Source organism: Bos taurus, chromosome 2 (assembly GCF_002263795.3).
Source record: "Bos taurus isolate L1 Dominette 01449 registration number 42190680 breed Hereford chromosome 2, ARS-UCD2.0, whole genome shotgun sequence".
In the NCBI taxonomy this organism is placed as follows: domain Eukaryota; kingdom Metazoa; phylum Chordata; class Mammalia; order Artiodactyla; family Bovidae; genus Bos; species Bos taurus.
Genome location: NC_037329.1, coordinates 5,932,221 through 5,953,044, shown reverse-complemented (window position 1 = coordinate 5,953,044; position 20,824 = coordinate 5,932,221). Strand labels below are relative to the sequence as shown.

The 20,824-nt window shown below is 41.4% G+C and overlaps 1 protein-coding gene across 8 annotated transcripts in view; it reads left to right on the top strand.

The window, feature by feature from the left end:
• Positions 1 to 18,300, top strand: part of INPP1 (inositol polyphosphate-1-phosphatase) — a 36,065-nt gene extending 17,765 nt beyond the window's left edge. For 4 of the 8 annotated variants that reach the window (XM_005202192.4, XM_059891660.1, XM_005202191.5 and 1 more), the window contains exons 2-6: positions 7,904 to 8,167; positions 10,360 to 10,420; positions 13,299 to 13,499; positions 16,023 to 16,197; positions 17,566 to 18,300. In XM_005202192.4, the coding sequence (XP_005202249.1) occupies positions 7,964 to 8,167; positions 10,360 to 10,420; positions 13,299 to 13,499; positions 16,023 to 16,197; positions 17,566 to 18,127 (1,203 nt within the window). In that variant the 5' untranslated portion in view covers positions 7,904 to 7,963 and the 3' untranslated portion in view covers positions 18,128 to 18,300. 8 annotated transcript variants of the gene reach the window in all.
• Positions 18,301 to 20,824: the final 2,524 nt, after the last annotated feature.

Genomic DNA, 20,824 nt, shown 5'->3' with positions numbered 1-20,824 from the left:
GCCCTGATTATACATAGGCTTTGATATAAATAAATATGGGCCCATGTGCCTAATGGCACCTGTGAAATGGCACTTGGGTATAAAACCAGGTGTAATAAACAATATGACAAAGGTGAATTTTGTGTTTACAAAGCTAAGAGGAAATTCTTCAGCCAACACTTATTGAACACCTCTGAGGTATGTGCTCAGAGTCATAAGAAACCACACACATTTAAATCTCCTGCCAGACAGAGCACAGAGAAGCAAACCAGTGTACAGTGTGTTGGAGGGCTGGGAAAGAGATTTGGCATGCCTGCATTCTCCCATGGCCCTGGTACAAAAGATGGAGGGTCAGGTGTTGCTCCTGGAGGAGCCAACTGTCACACGGACTCTCCTCGCTACACACACACCCTTTTAAAAACTTTTATTCAATTAGAAAAGTATGCAAGGCCCGAGTGTGTAGCTTGATGCACTTACACAAAGCCAATCCGCCCACATAACCATCACTCAAATCCAGAACATTCCGAATGCCTAAAGGCCCCGTCATTTACCCCCATCAGTAAGTAATTCCTTCTCCTTTTCCAAGGGTAACCCCCATTGCAACTTCTAACACCATAAGTTAGTTTTACCTTCTCTTGAACATCAACTAAATTAAATTGCTCAGTGTATTTATTTTTTTGGTGTCTGACTTCTTTCACTCAGCAGTATGCCTTTGTGAGATGAATCCATGTTATTGCCCAAAGCAGTAATTCAGTAATTCTCACTGTTGTATAGTATTTTCTTCTGTAAGTCTGCCTCAGTTTATTTCATTTTATTGTTCATAGTCACTTGAGTTATTTCTACTGTTCAGTTCAGTTCAGTTGCTCAGTTGTGTCTGACTCTTTGCAGCCCCATGGATTGCAGCACGCCAGGCTTCCTAGTCCATCACCAACTCCCAGGGTTTACTCAAAATTGTGTCCATTGAGTCAGTGATGCCATCCAACCATCTCATCCTCTGTCATCCCCTTCTCCTCCCACCTTCAATCTTTCCCAGCATCAGGGTATTTTCTAACAAGTCAGTTCTTCGCATCAGGTGGCCAAAGTTATTGGAGTTTCAGCTTCAGCATCAGTCCTTCCAATGAATATTCAGGACTGATTTTCTTTAGGATGGACTGGTTGGATCTCCTTGCAGTCCAAGGGACTCTCTCAAGAGTCTCCTCCAACAAAAAGCATCAATTCTTCAGCACTCATATTTCTTTATAGTCCAACTGTCACATCCATACATGACTACTGGAAAAACCATAGACTTGACTAGACGGACCTTTGTTGGCAAAGTAATATCTCTGCTTTTTAATATGCTGTCTAGGTTGGTCATAACTTTTCTTCCAAGGAGCAAGCATCTTTTAATTTCATGGCTGCAGTCACCATCTGCAGTGATTTTTAAATTATGCTGCTCATAAATATTGTATATGTCTTTTAATATACATGAGCAGGAATTTCTGTTGAGGACAAGACCACAAGAGAAACTGCTGGGTCATAGGTTATGCTTATAGTCAACAAATTCTAGTTTTCCAACATGGTTGTACCAATTTCATTCACAGTGGAAGAGGCTCATTGCTTCACATCCTCAGCAAACCTTGACATTTTCAATCTTTACTTTTAGCTATTTGGTCAGACATGCAGTGGTACCCTGTAGTGATTTTTAAGTTGCATTTTCCTGATAATTAATTATTAACATTATCTTTTATTATATTAATAATTATTATCTTTTCATATATTTATTGGCCAGCTGAATAGCCCCTTTGATGAAGCATCTGTTCAAGTTTCTTGTCCTTGAATAGATTCTGAGAAGGCGAATAGACATCAGGCATACAGGCAGGAGGGAACAGCATGTGCAAATGAATGATCTGCCCAGAGCGTGGGAGTGAACGGACCGAGAGTGGGAGAGCAGCCCCTGAAGTGCCGGGCTTAGTCAGAGCCTGTGAAGTGCTGACAGTAGGATCGCAGAGATCAAAGTAGAGCGACACAAAAGAAGCACAGGCTGTCCCGTGCTGTCCCACTCAGTGGGTTTCGAGAAACATGTAATGACCAAGTCTCTGAAAGCTGAACAAAGCTTATACACTGGAAGGACAACTCAACTTCCAATGAGCTGAAAGGTACAGTTTATAAATCCCTATTAGTGCTTGTGGCACGGTCTTCCTTCTGGCCTATGTGACCGGGTGGGCAGATGAGCGTCTCCTAGGGATGTCAGGGGAGGCTGCTGTTAGCAAATTGCACATTCGCCATCATCGGTTGATCCAGTTGAGCCCGTCTGTGTGGGCTCACTTCTGTACACCATCCTTTCTGCTTGAGCAGCTTCCATTCTCTAAACTACTCCCTGAAGCAGCCCTAAACTGGAAGGGGATGAGGAACAAGGTCTCTGTTCCCCCTACAAGAGCAATGTGAGCTAAAGAGGGTTTTGGCCAGCCTCAGCATGTGCCCGCCCAGGGTGAGTCCTGGACAGCTGCGCCCTGTGAGAGGTCACCAAAAACACTTCTAGTGAAACACCCAGGAATCTCATGGAAGTTGAGCTGTTTTCCCCAACAGCAATAGCAGTCAGTCACGGCCACCACACAGTCATTGCAAATTGCCAGTCCTCCAGGGATGAGTGAAAGAGTGAATTCAAGTCATGAATGGTGGGAATGGGGTGGAATTGTCTGATGGGCAAGAATGTGGGCTCTATAAAAGGAGTGGATTATCTGCAGGAAGGAATGACTGTCACCAGAAATGCTCTGACCTACTTGCCTACTCATTAGCGAGCATTTCTGTTTTGTTGATGCCCCCGTCTGTTTTGTCCTACTTCCATCCTCACAAACAACACAAGGGCACGGCCAGCTTCCGGTACAACCAGGCCCCTCCCACAAGAACAGACACCATTGGCCTTAGAATCTCTATAGATTTCCTGACAAAATGACCCCTTGACAGAATAATGACCCTCTGGAGCCATCTGTAGGTAGTCTACCGTGAAGCCAGAGTAGTCTTCAACATCCAGGAGCCAGAGTTTCTACCCAGACACCCAGAAACCGAAGCAATCAGATCTGGCCTTCATAAAGGAACTTTTTTCTGGGTCATTCGAATAATTGCAAGTAGATTCCAGCCTTTTGGATTTAATAGAGTAGTAAATTTTCAGAAAAGATTTCGGTGACCCGTAACAAAGCTGCCAACCTCTTATTTTTCAAGTAAGGACTGTGGTTGTGAGTTCTGTGAAACTGTATTTAATAGTAGTTGCTGTCATTTGTTACGGGCTTCCCAGGTGGTGCTAGTGGTAAAGAGCCCACCTGCCAATGCAGGAGACTTAGAGACACGTCTTTGGTCCCTAGGCTGGGAAGATCCCCTCTACTGTATGTAAGGCTCTGTGCTTGATCTTTAAGCATGTATGGTTTCTTATGACTCTGGGAGCATGTTCCACAGATAAGTATTGTCTTCATATGGCAGATGAAGAAAGAGGGTAGGTAAATTACCTAATGCCACACAGCTAATTCGGAGAAGGCAGTGGCACCCCACTCCAGTACTCTTGCCTGGAGAATCCCATGGACGGAGGAGCCTGGTGGGCTGCAGTCCGTGGGGTCACGAAGAGTCGGACACGACTGAGCGACTTCACTTTCACTTTTCACTTTGCTGCATTGGAGAAGGAAATGGCAACCCACTCCAGTGTTCTTCTTGCCTGGAGAATCCCAGGGATGGGGGAGCCTGGTGGGCTGCCGTCTATGGGGTCGAATAGAGTTGGACATGACTGAAGCGACTTAGCAGCAGCAGTAGTACCTTATAATAATAGTTTAGTGATTATTGATCCCATGATTGCTCATTTCTTCCCTTAGTTAACAACTAACAATTTATGAAGATTTTATTGGCTAGAGCATTGGCTTAGCCAATAAAGTTTGCTACCAGTTTGCTTGGGCTTGAATCTTGTCCTAGCCACTTCCCACCTGTGTGGTTTTGGGCAAATTACTTAACCCTCTTGTGCCTCAGTTTCTTTATCAGTTAAAATATAGATAATAGTATTTTCTTCTTAGGGTTGTATGAGAATTAGAGTTAACAATATGTAGAGTGCTTAGAAGGATACCTGCCGTAAAGCACCTACTGCATACTGGCTGTTATTATTTTAGCCTGGATCTGTGTCTGTGCATGGATAACTGAGAGCGCATGGTCCCACAGAGATGCCTGAGCCCCACGGAGATTACCAGCACAGTATTGAAGGATGAACAGCCTTAAGAACAGTGGCCATTACATCTCAGTGCTGAGCGTCATCTAGGAAGCTGACAAACATACAAATTCCTGGGACCTGTCTCCAGAGGTTCTGACTCGCTAACTTGAGATGGAACCCAGAAATCTGTCTTGTAATAGACACCTTAGGTACTTCTAACGTGGTTCTCAGAACACCCATTAACCACTAATCCCAAGGAATTTCTTCCATATTCAAGGCTATTAAATTATGGTAAATGCAATAGCTTACTTATCTGCTGCTGCTGCTGCTGCTGCTGCTGCTAAGTCACTTCAGGCATGTCCGACTCTGTGCGAGATCTGGAAGCAGTTAACGGAGAGAAGCACAGAGGACGGGGCCTCATTCATTCGGACAAAACAGTCCAGTCAGCCAGAAAACAGCCGGCTAGCTGTGCAAATTAATTAGGAAGTCTTGCATGTAGATGATGATGGCTGGGAGAGATTTTTTTTTTAAGGGGGCTTGGACCCTGGAGCTAAAGAAATTCTGGGGGTGGCTTACAGAAAGCCTCGTCCTGAGCTGAAACTGGGTGTTCAGCCTGGAGCTTGACAAGATACCCTAGTGTTTCCAGGTTCAGAAGAAAGGGTGGTTAAGGTTGAGCGCTGGGATAACCTTGGAACTGAAAAACCTGGTTTACTGTGTTACGATGAATTCTGAACATCTGTGCCCCTGTTAATTATGGAACTGAAGTTTAGAGCTGAATTTTTTCCCCTGTTGGTCAAGTTGCTCTGCTCAGGTGACGTGAGAATACTCATTATTGAGGAAATAAAGATCAGGTTCTCAGGTTCAAAGGGGAGACATACCAGATCTCTCGGCTGCTGTATAGAAACTTATCAGGACTAGGTTGGTGAGTTTTCTGTGTGAAGAGAAGGGTGGTGGTGGTGCCTGGAGCTTGTACCCTGTGTAACTCACCTGAATGAGTTCTCAGGACATCATGGGGGAGATTTTTGGTTATTCAACGGTGTGGTGGTACGGTGTTCCTTTTAAAAAAGGTAATCGGTTTTAACAAAGTGGAGTAAAATAGACAATACTGGTATTTTTTTAATAATATCCATTAGATGGAAGCTTTTATTTCTTTTGGCTGTACTGTGTGGCTTGTGGACTTTTTGTTCCCTGACCATGGATTGAACCTGGGCCCTCAGCAGTGAGAGCCTGGAGTCCTAATCACTGGACCGCCAGGGAATTCCCTACTGGTATTATTAATCTAGGGGTAAAGAATCTGCCTGCCAATGCAGGAGACATAAGAGATGTGGGTTCTATCCTGGGTGAGGAAGATCTCATAGTGGAGGAAATGGCAACCCACTCCAGTATTCTTGCCTGGGAAGTTCCATGGACAGAGGAGCGTGGTGGGCTACAGTCCGTGGGGTCACAGAGAGTCAGACGTGACTGAGCACGTGCACACGCACACACACACACTGACTGTTAATCTAGAAAGTTTTCTAATTGGACTCCTTAAAATCTTCATGCTGTTTTTAAGATAAAAAGTTACTTAGATACTATTAGTTCATTAATTCTTTTCCCTTATAATAATTATATAATGCATCCTAAGAAATAAAAATTATTGAATTTATATACTTGGAACTTAATGTATTCTACTGATATATATGTATCCATGCATGTATATATTATATAAAACTTATAATTAATAGCATATAGATGCCATAAGTTATTTCTAAGATGCCTCAGCTATATTAATATAATTATTTTTCTTAATGTTGAAGTTTGTTGACCAAAGTGATTTTTTTAAATGTATTTATTCCTTGGGCGGGGAAGCTAAGGTAGGCAGGTGTTTCTAATTTCTAACTCTATCGTCTGTGTCATCTGGATTTGTGCTGTGGCCATAGCACCTCTTTGTTTGGACAGATATCTTCACGACTTGCAGTCCTTTGTGCTTAATTGTCCTAAAGCATTTTAACATATCCTTTAGTATTATAAAAACAGTATTATTTACTGTAGAATATTTGGTAATTACAGAAAAGCATAATGAGAAAAATCCTCCACAATTCTAGTACGCAGTGATAACCACCATTAAACATTTAACTACCATTAGAACATCATCTAGTCTTTCAAACTCTCTCTCCATATGTATAAACAGAGTGTATGTGTGTATTAAACACAAATTAGGAACATACTGTGATACTATATATACTTAACATTATAGCATTTTAACATATTCCTATTAAATTTCTTCAAAAATATTGTTTAATAACTATATAATAGTTTAATCTACATTCCACCAGTATTTAAGATGTTTTTAACTTTTTGCTACAGTCAATAATACTAATCCTTCTTGTGCAGAAATATTTAAAATGTTAAATATAACTTTCTTAAAAAAATATACCTTCCTTAATTCAAAATAAGGCCAACTGGAATTAGTGGCTGAAGGTAATAGCATCTCTAGGGATTTTGATCCATTTTTCTCAGATTTTCCTCTACAAACCCACATTTTTACGTGCCCATTAGCAGAATATCAGCATCTGTTTCCACACCTGGAAGAATGAATGTTAACAGTTTTGCCCATCTAATCGTGAAGTAGGATGTCTCATTGTTTTATTCACTTGCCATTTATTACTGTTGAGGTTGGACATATTTTCTGATGATGGTTGGCCCATTATCTTAAGAAAATAGCATGTGATTTTTAAAGCAGACTTGCTTAAGACAACACAGCGATGACAGTTGACAGTTAACTCCACTGCATTGACATCTTAACTGTTGTACTGTCAGCCTCCCACAGTCCATTAAGGGATTTTTTTTTTTTTCAAGAAGTAAAGTATTTGTTACAATAATAAAGAGCGTGAGCTTGTGTGTACGACGGAGTCTGAGCCCTGCCGTTTAGTCTTATGTAACCTAAACGAGTTGCTTAACTTCTCCAAGCTGCAGTTTCCTTGACTATAGATAAGGCTGATAATCCTCACAGTAATTCTCATAATAATGAGATAAGAATTATTAAAGCGTTCAGTAAAATGCAGCTACTGTTGAAACAGAGAAATGTTTCTCTGCTATTTACCCAAGAGGTATGTCAAGGCATTGTAGCATGCCTCTTAGAAGCCAGGACTTTTCAAATCCCAACAAGTTGCATGTTTTACTTCATTTTATTATTTAAATTTGCTGTAAGCGGCACAGCTAGTGGGACATTTTAAATAGAAAAAAAAGCAGGGGGTCGGCGGGGGGGGGGGGGGGGAAGCCGGTTGGTACATCACCTGGGCTGCTAGCTCGTGTGTGGTCTCAAGAGTCTTGCAGGACACTGAGATGTCTGCCGGGGTGGTGCTTGGTACTTTAGGAAGTTGCTCCCAGACTGATAGGATAAACCCACTTTCACTTCTTCCTTCTCCCAAAGGGTGAAGGAAAGAGCACTACTTTAATAGTGTTGCCAAGCTCATGTGCTCATTTGAAGGTCATTTCATGAACTTGGCTTTTCCTTCTAACATTGTGCTTGTGTATCCACCTGCCTATTGGTCTAGAGTTTGGTAAATATAGTGTAGACTCTCTCTTTCACCAAAAAGTCAGTTTTTTGCCTAATGGATTTGAGACTATAAGTATGTTGATCTTGAAAGATAAGTTTCAAGTTTTAGATGAAGCTTCCACCTGAGGTTGTGACTGTGATCTCTACTAGCCACTCAGCCATGCTCACAGGTTGACTCACACTCTCTGAACTGCTTTCTGTTTCACATTCTTGTACTTTCCCAGCTGACAGCTCAGCGGGTGGGTGCCTGTTCCACCAGCTGCTGCAACCAGCCAGGTTCAGAAATGTCAGATATCCTCCAAGAGCTGCTCCGAGTCTCTGAGAAAGCTGCCAACATTGCCCGGGCGTGCAGGCAGCAGGAAACCCTCTTCCAGCTGCTGATAGAAGAAAAGAAAGAGGGAGAAAAGAACAAGAAGTTTGCAGTTGATTTCAAGACCCTGGCTGATGTACTGGTACAGGAAGTTATCAAAGAGAATATGGAGAACAAGGTAAGGAATGTCACAGCCAAGGTAATTGCAAATTATTTGCCCCTGTGGTTTCCCCCCTGTAAAATAGCTCGCCGCCTCCTCCTCCCCACAACCTGCCCCCCAGCACCATGGATTCTAATAAACAAATAGGTTTTCCCCCCTTATTTTGACTGCAGTATTACTAAAATGTGTGTTACAGGAAAAACTTAAATGTTGAAAAATAATCCTCCTAATTCTATCACTAGAGAAAACCACAACTGTTTTGCTAAATATTAGAATGTTTTCCTTCTATGTGTGCATGGCAGGTTTAACTTAACTCTAAAGAAATGAGAACATACTGTTTTATAACTTTTTTTTTAACTTGATAATATTAAGTCCCACCTTTTGACATAGTCATTTACCTAATGGTTGCCTCAGTGATAGCCTCATAGGGTTCTGGAGACTTAGAGTCTCTCTTTATTTTAGTAGGAAAACGTTGTTTGTAACTAACAATGATTGTAATTCTAGGTATTTTAAGCTGACTAGGGTAAATAAACTATATTCATAAGCAGTTATAGCAAACAATAACATTAGCAAGCACTTGTAAATGCTTACTATGAGCCAAGTACTTATCTAAGGGCTTTAAATATATTAGTTTAACAAATAACAATTTTATGAGGTAAGAACTATTTCAATGTAATGGAAGAGAAAAGGGAGACACAGAGGTTAAATAACTTGCCTAGGGTTGCACAGCAAATGAATGGAAGAGCTGGTTTTTGAACATGGGCTGACCAACTCCAGAGTCTATGCTGTTTGTGATACTATATTACCTATTATGTAATAATCGAATTACTTTTCTTTTAGATTTGGGAGGATAGAATTTTATGTCAGAAAGCCCTACAAAATATTGGAATTGTTTCTATGAAATTCTCAAAATGTTAGGGATTGTTTAGAATAATTTAAGTGAGTCCTTGACCACAGGTAGGAAGAGAGAATAAATGACCCCTTGAAATTTCTACAAACTGTTCTTTTTCATGCCCTATACAATCTGGATCCAGTGGAAGGAAATTTATTTTTGTTACTGATCAAGAGAGCTGGGTAGAAGGGGTGGTTGAGCAACTGGATTAGAAGTGTAAGTTTTGTGGGCTAATATTTGCCTCAGAGCATTATAACAAGTTCAGGCAGTTGTTCATTCACGAAGTATCTGCCAGGATTTATGAACACATAAATGACACTCACTTTTGGTTTGTATAAAGTGTCATGACTCTTACTTACGTACTACAGCCTCAGAAAGGGTCTCTAGGCAAACTGGGGGGCTGGAGCTTCAGCCTTTGATGACTTCATCGAGAGGTTCAGTGCCATTATGTGGTGACTTTCATTGTTCTTCAAAAGAGTTAAAAATAACAAGTAGTTGTGGGCACTGTTACATCCATTGGCCATCTGTGAATAACTGAGCTCAAACATTTGAAGCATTTCCTTGCTTTCATTGCCTGAGAATTGTACTCTTACCATAATTCAGCACATATTTTGAGAGAAATTATCTTTACTACAGAGAAAATCAGAAGCAAAATGTGTCCAAAAGCTTCCTGGTCATACAAAGATGAGAGAAGCTTCCTATTTAGCTTGTTTCTTTTTGTTTGTTTCTTCATTCCATCAAAATATTGATGCATAAGTTGTTGGCAAGTAAAATATTTCCCCTTTTTTGCTACATGGCCTTCCTAGCCTGATGGTTAAGGATACCTTAACATGTGCAGAAAACAAAATTAAATGTTATCCTCTGTTCCTTTCTATCCGGGTTCAAGTAATCATCTTAGGTACTTGTCAGTAACATTAACTTGTGCAAGTTACTTGGGTACTTTGTAGGAGCAGCAGTTAAAACATCTCCTTTGTAAGCATTCTAGCTCATGGCCCTTAACTAGAAGGATGAAGTTCTAGAAGTACTTCTGCAGACTCAACAGAACATAAAGAAACCAGACTTCTACCATGATTTGGACTTTCTAAAGGGGCAAAGGAGCAGGGAAGTATAGAAAACTACTGATATTAGAAAAGTGCGGAACCAATCTGACTTCACTTATTATACTTGGATTGATTTCTGGAATTGTAAACTCTCAAATTTCTGACCTATTGTGCTATTTAGTTTGAAATATAAAGTGGAAATCTGTTCAGAATTGAGCATGAATGTGGGGTTTTTTTTGTTGCTGTTTTGCATTCTTGTCATATTCTGAATCATTCAGTTTCCAGGCTTGGGGAAAAAAATTTTTGGAGAAGAATCCAATGAATTTACTAATGATTTGGGTAAGTACAAGAATCTTAATATAATTTTATAACTTAATTATCATATGGTATTTTTATTTTCAACTTACATCATGAAATGAATGTTTGGAGGCCTTTCATGTAGATAACACATTTGAATGTTAAACTTCATTCAGCACTTCAGGATAACCTGCCACGTAAGACAGAGATGTGGCATCTTAGAATTATTTAGCAAGTTCACATGTATTCTAGCTGTAACTCTGTAGCATTGAACAATGATTTAACCTTTGGGAAAGTTGCACGGCCCTTTGAGAATCTGATGGAAGTTATAGATGCCCCGCAAAGGATGCAGATCTACACAGATGTGCAGACGATCTCACGTCCAAGTAGACCCATTTGTGGACCTCCTGGAGAGCCCATGGGCTTCCCCGGTGGGTCAGCAGTAAAGAATGCACCTGCAATTCAGGAGACCCAGGTTCCATCCCTGGATCAGGAAGATCCCCTGCAGAAGGGAACGGCAACCCACTCCAGTATTCTTGTCTGGAGAATCCCATGAACAGAGAAGCCTGGTGGGCCACAGTCCATGGGGTCACACAGAGTCGGGTAGGACTGAGTGACTGACACTTTGGGTAGTCCACAGACCTAGGCTGAGCATGTGCAGAAGCCCCTGTCCCTGAATGATCTCTGCTTCTCTGGTCTCAGAACCTCTGTAAAGGGAGCGGGACAACCTAAAAGGTTCCTTTTAGCACCAAGTTTTAACTCTAATTGGTTTCCTGTGAGCCAAATTCTCCTTTGATGGACCCCCGTGTTCCCTTGTGGTAGAGAGAAAAATACAACATCTCTGACCCTTTTTTAGAGAAGCAAGCGGTTTTTAGTTTGCCTGGGTTTTGTTTGTTTTATGGTAGAACATTAAAATAGTGAACTTTAAACAGATCATGTGACAAATAGTTAAACATCTAGAGGCATATTTACAAAGGAAACTAATTTCTGGATTAACTCTGGAAAAAATTTGTCATTTCATGGGATGCGTATTAAGATAGTTCTGTGACACTCAGTAAGAAGAAAGAGAAATGTCAGTTAAACTTAAGGTTAAAAAAAATCACCTGTGACTTACCCCCATAAGAAATCCTACACTGAAAAACCTATATTTGGCTACAGCATAAACAGTTATTGTAATATTTATCTAGAATGATAGAGGCAAAAATGCATTCCACATACATTTTCCTGAGAACTGAAGGAAAGGATGGTTTTAGTTTATTAGAGGGCAGAGACCTATGGTAGAGGAGGAGCTGGTGGATGAGGTGAGATAAGATCATGGAAGTTCAAAGGAAGGAGTTTCCTTAAGTATGATGAGAATTCAGCGGCAAACTTTAAGCCGTGGAGTAAGGTGATACGATTTGCTCCTTTGAGTGAACCCATGACTTTTCCCGAGCCTAGAGTAGCTGCTCAACAAGTGGTGGTGATTAACATTATTCCCCAACTTTAACAATCTCATGTAATTTGAATTAAACTTAATTGACTGATTCTTGCTGTTTCAGAATCGTCACTGTCATAGATTCACAGTGTGCTTCCCAAACTCGAACAGTCACAGGAGTCACCGGGGGATCCTGTCAGACCTCAGCAGGTCTGGGATGGGGACTAAAGTTCTGAATGTCTAACAGGCGCTCCAGTGATGGCGCCGCTGCTGGTTCTTGGGATGGCTAGGATAGCTAGGAGTGTTTGTCGAGATACCTCAGGAGCCCCAAAGTGCCATGTTTTCTTAATTTTTAGAAATTTATATTCTGCATTGCTGTCGCTTTTTGTTGGTAAAAGTCCTAGGAGAGCCTCTCTTCTCATTTGTGCTTGGGGGGTTGGAAACCAGATGAAGCAGGGGTCTAAGAAGTATCTTTAAAGTGATGGCGAACACATGGACTTGGTAACGTGGGGTTCCAATTGCAGAAGCAGCTTTGCTTACATCCTGATTCCCAGTGGTTTCACAGAGGAGAGCTATTCTACATATGTGATTTAGAGTCCTACAGCTTTACCACATTTAAAGACGAATGTATGTCATCTTATATTTACGGAGCATAGACAGTTTTTAGTTAAAAGCAGCATCATAGAGGGAGGTAGAAGCCTTTCTGTGTACTTATTAAAAACTCTTTTCTTTTCAATCAACATATTCAAACGTGAACAGGGTGACCTCCAGGATATTAAAAGCCACAAGGTAAAAGACACAGAATATTGTTTATCAAAGACTCAGGGTTCAGGATTCTTAACATGAGCTGCCTTAAACTGGATACAAAAACTGTGCATGTGCCCATGTGGGAACTTTTTTTGGAGAGAAGGCCCTTTGGTGCCTGGATTTCATTTCTCACTGTGAGGTGGTTGAGTGACTACTGAATCAGCTTTGACTTTATGAAGCCCACTGGGGAGATTCTGGCGGTTAGCCAGATTAGGAGACACTAGACTGGATATCTTTGTGTGTGTGTGTGTATGTGTGTGTTGGTCGCTCAGTTGTGTCTAATTCTTTGTGACCCCATGGACTGTAGCCCACCAGGGTCCTCTGTCCATGGGATTCTCCAGTTTAGAATAGTGGAGTTGGGCTATATTTAAAATGGATAACCAACAGAAACCTATTGTATAGCACAGGGAACTCTGCTCAATATTCTGTGCCAGCCTGGATGGGAAGAGAGTTTCAGGGAGGATGGATACATGTGTATGTATGGCTGAGTCCCCTCACTGTTCACCTGGAACTATCACAGCATTGTTAATTGGCTGGACCCCAATACAAAATGTTTTGGTGTTAAGGAAAAAGGAAAAATGAACAGTGGAATGGGCTGGATGTGTTATCCTCACCTAATCTGAGGTGCTTCTCCCAATCCCCTGTTCTTTCTCCTCTGAAACTTGAGATGTGATGGTCTTCAGTTTGTCTTGACTCTAGGGGAAAAGATTATCATGAGACTGGGTCCAACAGAGGAAGAAACAGTAGCTCTTCTCAGCAAAGTCCTTAATGGTAACAAACTGGCATCTGAGGCCTTAGCCAAGGTTGTGCACCAGGACGTTTTCTTCAGTGACCCAGCTCTGGATTCAGTAGAGATCAACATTCCACAGGACATCTTGGGAATCTGGGTGGATCCTATAGGTAAGCAGGGGAGAGTGTTTGCTTTTGTCTCTTTGCTCTCCTTAGTAATCCTTTTTTTGTGAGGGGGTAGTGTTGGAAAAATGAAAATTGAGGATATGGTTTAACTCTCCTAGAAGTTTTTAAATTTTTGAAGTTTTAAAATGATAAATGACTCTCACTGCTGTAACCTGGGTTCAATCCCTGGTTGGGGAACTGAGACCCCACAAGCTACACACTGGGGCCTAAATAAATAAATGAAGAGTTGAGGTGTGTATTATATACATATACACATATTTATAACACACATGTGTGTATACACACACACACACATATAAAGGCACATATACAAAACTGAATTAACTCATTTTTGAAAGACCTCAGGGGCCAGACTGCTAAATATGAGAGAAGAATGAAATGATGGCAGCTATAACTAATTGAACACACATGCATCTTGAGAACATTCAGCTCCGGCAGATTATTACCATCTGGAAGTACAGTGCAGATCTTCAGATTTAAAAATAATAAAAACGCAAATCCAGGTTTTTAAATGAGCTCTCACAATTTAACTCCTGGCTCCTAACTCACTTAAGTAAGTAAACAAGCAGAACCGCTGTACAGGTCAGGCAAAACACAACTGAATGTGACTCCTAGCAGTCGGTTGGTGAGTCCTGTGTATACCTCGCCATTATTTTTTTGGTCATGATTATGGTAGAACCATAATCTATAGTTCATTGTTTTAAAACTATAGGCCTATCTCAATGATGCCGTTAATATAATGCCCTCGGTCTAAGTCCCACTTTTCCCCCAGCTTCCTGGCATAGTGTACCCAACACAACTGGGACCAATCATTAAGCTGAGTAGGCAGACTCCCCTCACCTTCTCCCCTACACCTTCTCCCCTACGTGATAGACATGCCTTTAATCACAGCAGTAGAGCATTCAGTCAGTGGATTGTTATGTAGACTATGAATGTTTTCCAGGATCTTTTATCGCCTAAAGGTAAATCGGCCTCAGTTATGGTTTTTGAGGAACTGAAACCTTGTTTTGTTTTTGTCCTGAATTGATTCTGTTAGCTAGCTCTCTGGATCTTGTGCCTGGCACATCCTTAACTGGGTATTAATTCACTAGATGCTGGCAGTCAGCTGCTGGCAGGTACATCTTTTAAGCAGAAACCTCACTCCTTAGCTTCTTTTTCCCAGGTTCTTTGCGACCCCATGGACGGTAGCCTACCAGGCTCCTTAGTCCATGGGATTTTCCAGGCAAGAGTACTGGAATGGGTTGCCATTTCCTTCTCCAGGGGATCTTCCCGACCCAGGGATTGAACCCGGGTCTCCCGCATTGTAGGCAGACGCTTTACTGTCTGAGCTTCTTCCTCTTGTGACACCATTGTCTCTTTCCTCCTAATTTGAGGGACAAAACAAACAAGTAAAAAGGCAATTCCATCCCTGATGGAATTCAAATGAAATGGAATTCAGATTCCTGGAAGGAGACTTTCCCGCCCACCTTGGTTGGACCTGTCCTCTGATTAGTAAGAGCTCAAAGGAACCCCCATACCTTTTAAATGATTTTGACATGGTGATGAATATTTGAGTGCTTCTTACCATTTGCAAGGTGTTATGCCCTGGAGAAGCGAATGGCTCCCCACTCTAGTATTCCCACCTGGAGAACTCCATGGACAGAGGAGCCTGGTGGCTCCAGTCCTATGGGGTCACAAAGAGTTGTTCATGACTGAGCAATTAACAACACAAAAAGGAAGGAAGACATGCTAGCTGCCATAGGAATTGTAGACATGTCCCCTTTGTCCAAGAATTTATGTATGGTTGGGAAAATGAAACACAAGCAGCTTAAAAGTGAAGTACAAAAGGTCAAATAATAATTCCATATAAGTGGCACCCAGAGGTAAAACGTGATTGGTTATTATCTTAGTCCATTTGGGCTGCTATAACAAGATACCATGGACTAGGTAGCTTTTAAACAAGATAAATTTATATCTCACAGTTTCAGAGGCTGAGAAGTCCAGTATCAAAGTGCCAGCATGATTAGGTGAGAGTCTTCTTCCTGATTCATAATTGGCGTCTTTTCACTGTGTACTCGGACAGTAAAGAATCTGCCTGCAATACAGGAGACCCGGGTTTGATCCCTGGATCAGGAAAATCCCCCGAGAAGGGGATGGCAACCCTCTCCAGTAATCTTGGCTGCAGAATCCCATGGACAGAGGAGCCTGGCCGGCTACATTCCATGGGGTTGCAAAAGAGTCAGACACGACTGAGCGACTAACACTCACAGTGTACTCATAAAGTGGAAGAGACTAAGAATATCATTAATCCCATTCATGAGATTCCACCCCGAGGACTGAAGTACCTCCCAAAGGCCCTACTTACTAATACCATCAACTTCTGAGGGTTAGAATTTTGGGGGACACAAACATTTAGACCATAGCTGTTACCAAATTAGAAATGATCTAGGACAGGTTTTACAGGTGTCTTCATCATTATCTTCTAAATAATCATTACCTGAATCCTAACAGATTTGCTTCATTTTTCAGATTCAACTTACCAGTATATAAAAGGTTCTGCTGACATTACACCCAACCAAGGAATCTTCCCCAGTGGACTTCAGTGCGTCACTGTTTTGATTGGTGTCTATGACATACAGACAGGGGTGCCTCTCATGGGAGTCATCAACCAACCTTTTGTATCACAAGACCTACACACCCGCAGGTAAAAATTGAATATTTTCGGCATATTATGGTTTTCAGAATTTACAACCTCAGCTTTGTTTATTGTCAGGATTATCTCTCCATGTGACATTCCCATGACTCGATACATTGGGCATTCCTACTAAAAATCTCCATGTTTGAATGAATGGTCCTTTAATTTTCAATCCTAGGTTTCACAACAAAATGTGAAAATGATCTAACGAAAAGATAAGTAGGTATGGCCAGGATTAGAACCTCTCCCTATAAAAACAAACAAAAAAACTGTCAGTATCACTTTCTTATCTGCTTCCACCTTCCTCACACTCCCGTGGACTGTTCGAAGAGCATAGAGGGTGGCCAAGCCTTTGGTTACCCTGATCCGCGGCCGACGGATCCGAGTATGACAGGGTTGACTCCAGAGCATGGCAGGGTTCAAGTAGAAGCAGCTTTTCTCCTGTGGTTTCAGCTTTTTACTGAAATAAATGACATTTTTTTCCACTCATGTAGAACTATATATTTTTTAATTAAATTTTGACTTGCTTCAAGTAACTAAGAATTGTTTGTTCTTTAATAGTCTTAAACTATACCTCTGCAGTGTTGATATTTTTCCTCTTCCCTGCCTTCTTCCAAACTGAAAGTGTTTGTTATCTTTAAAGGGTCGTCAAGAAGTTAAAAATAAGTGGGACTGGATGTTGACATAATCATGACCTAGAAATGGTTGACAAAGTAGTTGGCACAAATCCTGGGTTTGATAGCAGATTCTACCACTGATTTACATTCTTAAACACTTACATTCTCTAAGCCTCAGTCTCCTTCTCTGGAAAGAAACTATCCAGCGTATAGAGTAAGTTAAACACTGAGAAATGTTAGATGGTATTTTTGTTGTTGCCCACCCCCCCCCCACCAAAAAAAAGAGTCCATCTTTCTTGATGTTAAAGCCAAAGTGGAGCTAGTGAATTGGAAGATGAAAAGGCGTTACCGGTTGAAAAAAATTCAGCATTGTGAAAGATTTGCGGATTGAAAATCTTATTTATCTGTTCATCTTTATCCCCATTAGACTTTAAATGCAAAAAGAGGCAGTGAAACTTCGCTGTGTTCCCAGAGGCTAGAAATCCCACAAATATTTTAGCACTGTCCTAGATGAATGTGATAATGCAAAAAAAAAAAAAAAAAAAAACTGAACGCATTCCTAACTGGCAACAACACAGGCAGCAACATGCACAGGGAGTAACTTTTAGAAATGAATTAGCCATTTGATTACTATCTCTAGGCTTAAGGGCCTTGAGACTCACTATGTTATATATTTTCCACATCAAGTTGGGAAGCCACAGGAGCAATGAAAAACCAATGTGATAACTTGCCGCCACAAACTGAACGTTCTCTTCCGTAGGTGGAAAGGACAGTGCTACTGGGGCCTTTCTTACCTGGGGACCAATATCCATTCCCTTCTGCCTCCTGTCTCTACAAGAAGCAACAGCGAAGCGCAGAGCCAAGGGACCCAAAACCCCAGCTCCGAAGGCTCCTGCCGGTTCTCAGTGGTCATTAGTACCAGTGAAAAGGAGACCATCAAGGGCGCGTTGTCGCATGTGTGTGGAGAGCGCATCTTCCGGGCAGCTGGGGCTGGTTACAAGAGCCTCTGTGTGATCCTCGGCCTCGCTGACATTTACATCTTCTCAGAAGATACCACGTTCAAGTGGGACTCCTGTGCTGCCCACGCCATCCTCAGGGCCATGGGTGGGGGCATGGTGGACTTAAAAGAATGCCTGGAAAGAAATCCTGACACGGGCCTTGACTTGCCACAGCTGGTGTATCACGTGGGAAACGAAGGCGCTGCTGGAGTAGATCAGTGGGCCAACAAGGGAGGACTCATCGCATACAGATCAGAGAAGCAGCTGGAGACGTTCTTGAGCCGCCTCCTCCAGCACCTTGCCCCTGTGGCTACACACACGTAGATGAGCTCCATCCTCATGGGCTCCACAGCCCAACTGTGGACCTAATTTCCACATCTCTTGTCTTTTGAAGACAGCTTTGTCCTATTGACAGTCAACATTCGCCTTCCTCTTTGGGGGAGCATTTTTCCATTATGTGTTCATAATGCTAATAAATGAATGATATTCATGCAGCAGTTAAATGTGTGAGATTCTTTATAGAGGATTTTGTGCAATTATTGCTGCTTGAAATGCTTCAATAAAATATTGAAGACAGGAAAAATTCCTGCTCAATTAATAAAGCTCTTTAGAACATGAGTTTAGAGATGATAAGTTAAGGTCACTGAAATATTAGGGAGAGCAAAGGGGGTTGTGTGTTTCCTGTCTGGAACAAAAATCTTCAGCTTTAGCCTTTGGCAGAACATTTAGAACTGTGAATCTAAAGCATAATTTGGCCGTGTTCATGCGCTTTCAGTGACACTGTTTCTTACAAGAATTAAAGCCCGGAACCCTGATGGCACCATCCTACTCATGAACTCTCACACTCACACACATCCACACTCAGACACACATTCTGAAACTCTCTCTCAAATCTATATTCTTATTCTCTCATTCTAATTCTCTGATTCTGCCACTAATTATGTCTCTAGTTCTCTCTAATACTCTCACTTAACATACTCTTCTGTCAGTAAGACAGGAGAGGATAAAGACATTTCTGTAGTTTTTGCATAGTATTTATTACACTTCAAAAACCAGAGGTAGAGTTAAATACATACAGTCGTTGGTCTGCTAGAATCCCATGTTGAATGTCCTCTGAGGTGGGTGAGACCTCTTTTTCCTATCTCTTTAGCAGCCCTGGTGAGGAGAGATTTCCACCATCTGGAGATACCAAACTCTCAGCTATCTCCTTTCTGCCCTACGCCCTCTTGAGGCCAAAAGATTTTCTGCAGCATCCTCTGTTTATCTGCAATTACAAAGGAATCACAGTATGTCAAACTTTTAGTTTATTTTTTTAAATTTATTTATTTTAATTGGAGGCTATTTAAAGGTATCTCATTGCACACAGAAGATTCAACGACTTATTTAGTGAAAAAGTTACATAGCTTTTAAAAGTCTGTACATGCTTTGTGATTGATGGTGGGTCCTCGAGCTGTATATTCTAATTTTAAAGGTTGATTTTTAAGTCAAAGTGAGTTCATTCTTCACAAAACACATTAGAAACCAAACCCCAGAAACTGGTTGTGCTGCCTGATAGTCATCAGAATGGAAAAATAGAATATAGTTCAAGAAAAAGCATGTTGTGCACATAAACATTTTTAGAATATGTAAATTATCAATAACAACGCAGTGAAAACAGTCATCTTCAATGTGATCTATTTATTTATGTGATCTATCAATGTGCCATTTTATTGGGGGGGAAACTGGATAGAACGGAGAATCCAATACATTCTGTAAACATCTATTGCACACATCCGTCCATTGTCAATCTTTGCCAGAAAGCTAAGGCCCTTCCTTAAGCATGTGTGTGCCGGTCTTGCATTAACCACACGTATGGGAGTGTGATCTGTAGCTCTGATTTCTTTCTTTTTGGCTGCACAGTGTGACTTACTGGATCTTAGTTCCCCCACCAGGAACTGAACCTGACCTGGCAGTGGAAGTACCTATTCCTAATCACTGGTTCCACCAGGGAATTCTCAGGCTCTGATTTCTTTAGAGGAAGAAGTTAAAAAATATTTGCCATATAGTCTGACAACATAATCATTCTGGATTTTAATTTTTTCCCCTCTATCTTTACAATTGTCTCATACTCAGTAAGTTTTTAAGACTCATTTCTATCAATACTTTAAAAGCCTTAAATTCTTTGTTTTCAAATTCATTTTACATTATACTTGATCTATTATTAAAGATGCCATTGAAATATGATTTTTGAATGAAGTCAATCAGTCTAAGCAAACACACAACTCAGTTGATGGAGTGGGAATTAGGGGTTGGGTGCTCCAAAGAGTAGCCTGTTGGTCGCCAAGATCGAGCGTCTTGTGCATCAGCCAGGGTTTTTTTGCAGGAGGCTGGCAGACAGATGAATCTGCCAGGTTGCTTAAATAGAGGATGATAAAAAGAGAGCCCCCTGCACATCAGTAAGAGCAGTCCCTGGGAAGCCAGGTCAGTGTTGGTTCCTCTCTTGCTCCTACAGCCCACATCCAATCACTCAGGAGATTGATCCTCTTGGCTCAACCTTCCAAATATACCTGTTACTCTCTACACTAGCCACATGCTTCCACTTAACCATCACACCAGTCTCAATTCAACTGCTCCTGAGGACTGGCAGCCATGTTGAGTAGGGTTCTAATGGTTATTTCCTTTTAATGCACTTTATGTATTGCTAATTTTTTGCTGTGGCCTCTTAAGCCCCTAGTTATAGGCTCTCTGAATGAGATTTTGACATGCCAAGGGGTACATATTGTATAAAGGGCTTTCTGCTGTGTTATAATGATGGGAGTATGAAAAAGCAGATCTTTGAGTCTGAGTGTAAAGTCCTATAAGATAGCCCTTCTGTCTAGAAGAAGTGCAGCCAGGATAAGTTTGCAGTAGCATTAGGTTTAACTGTGAGTGGCAAAATGCCAAAATAATAATGGCTTAAATAAGATCAAAAGTATTTGGTGAGCAGTCCAGAGCTGAAAGGAGGCTCCACCCCAAAGTCCTCAGGGAGTCACACTCCTTCCA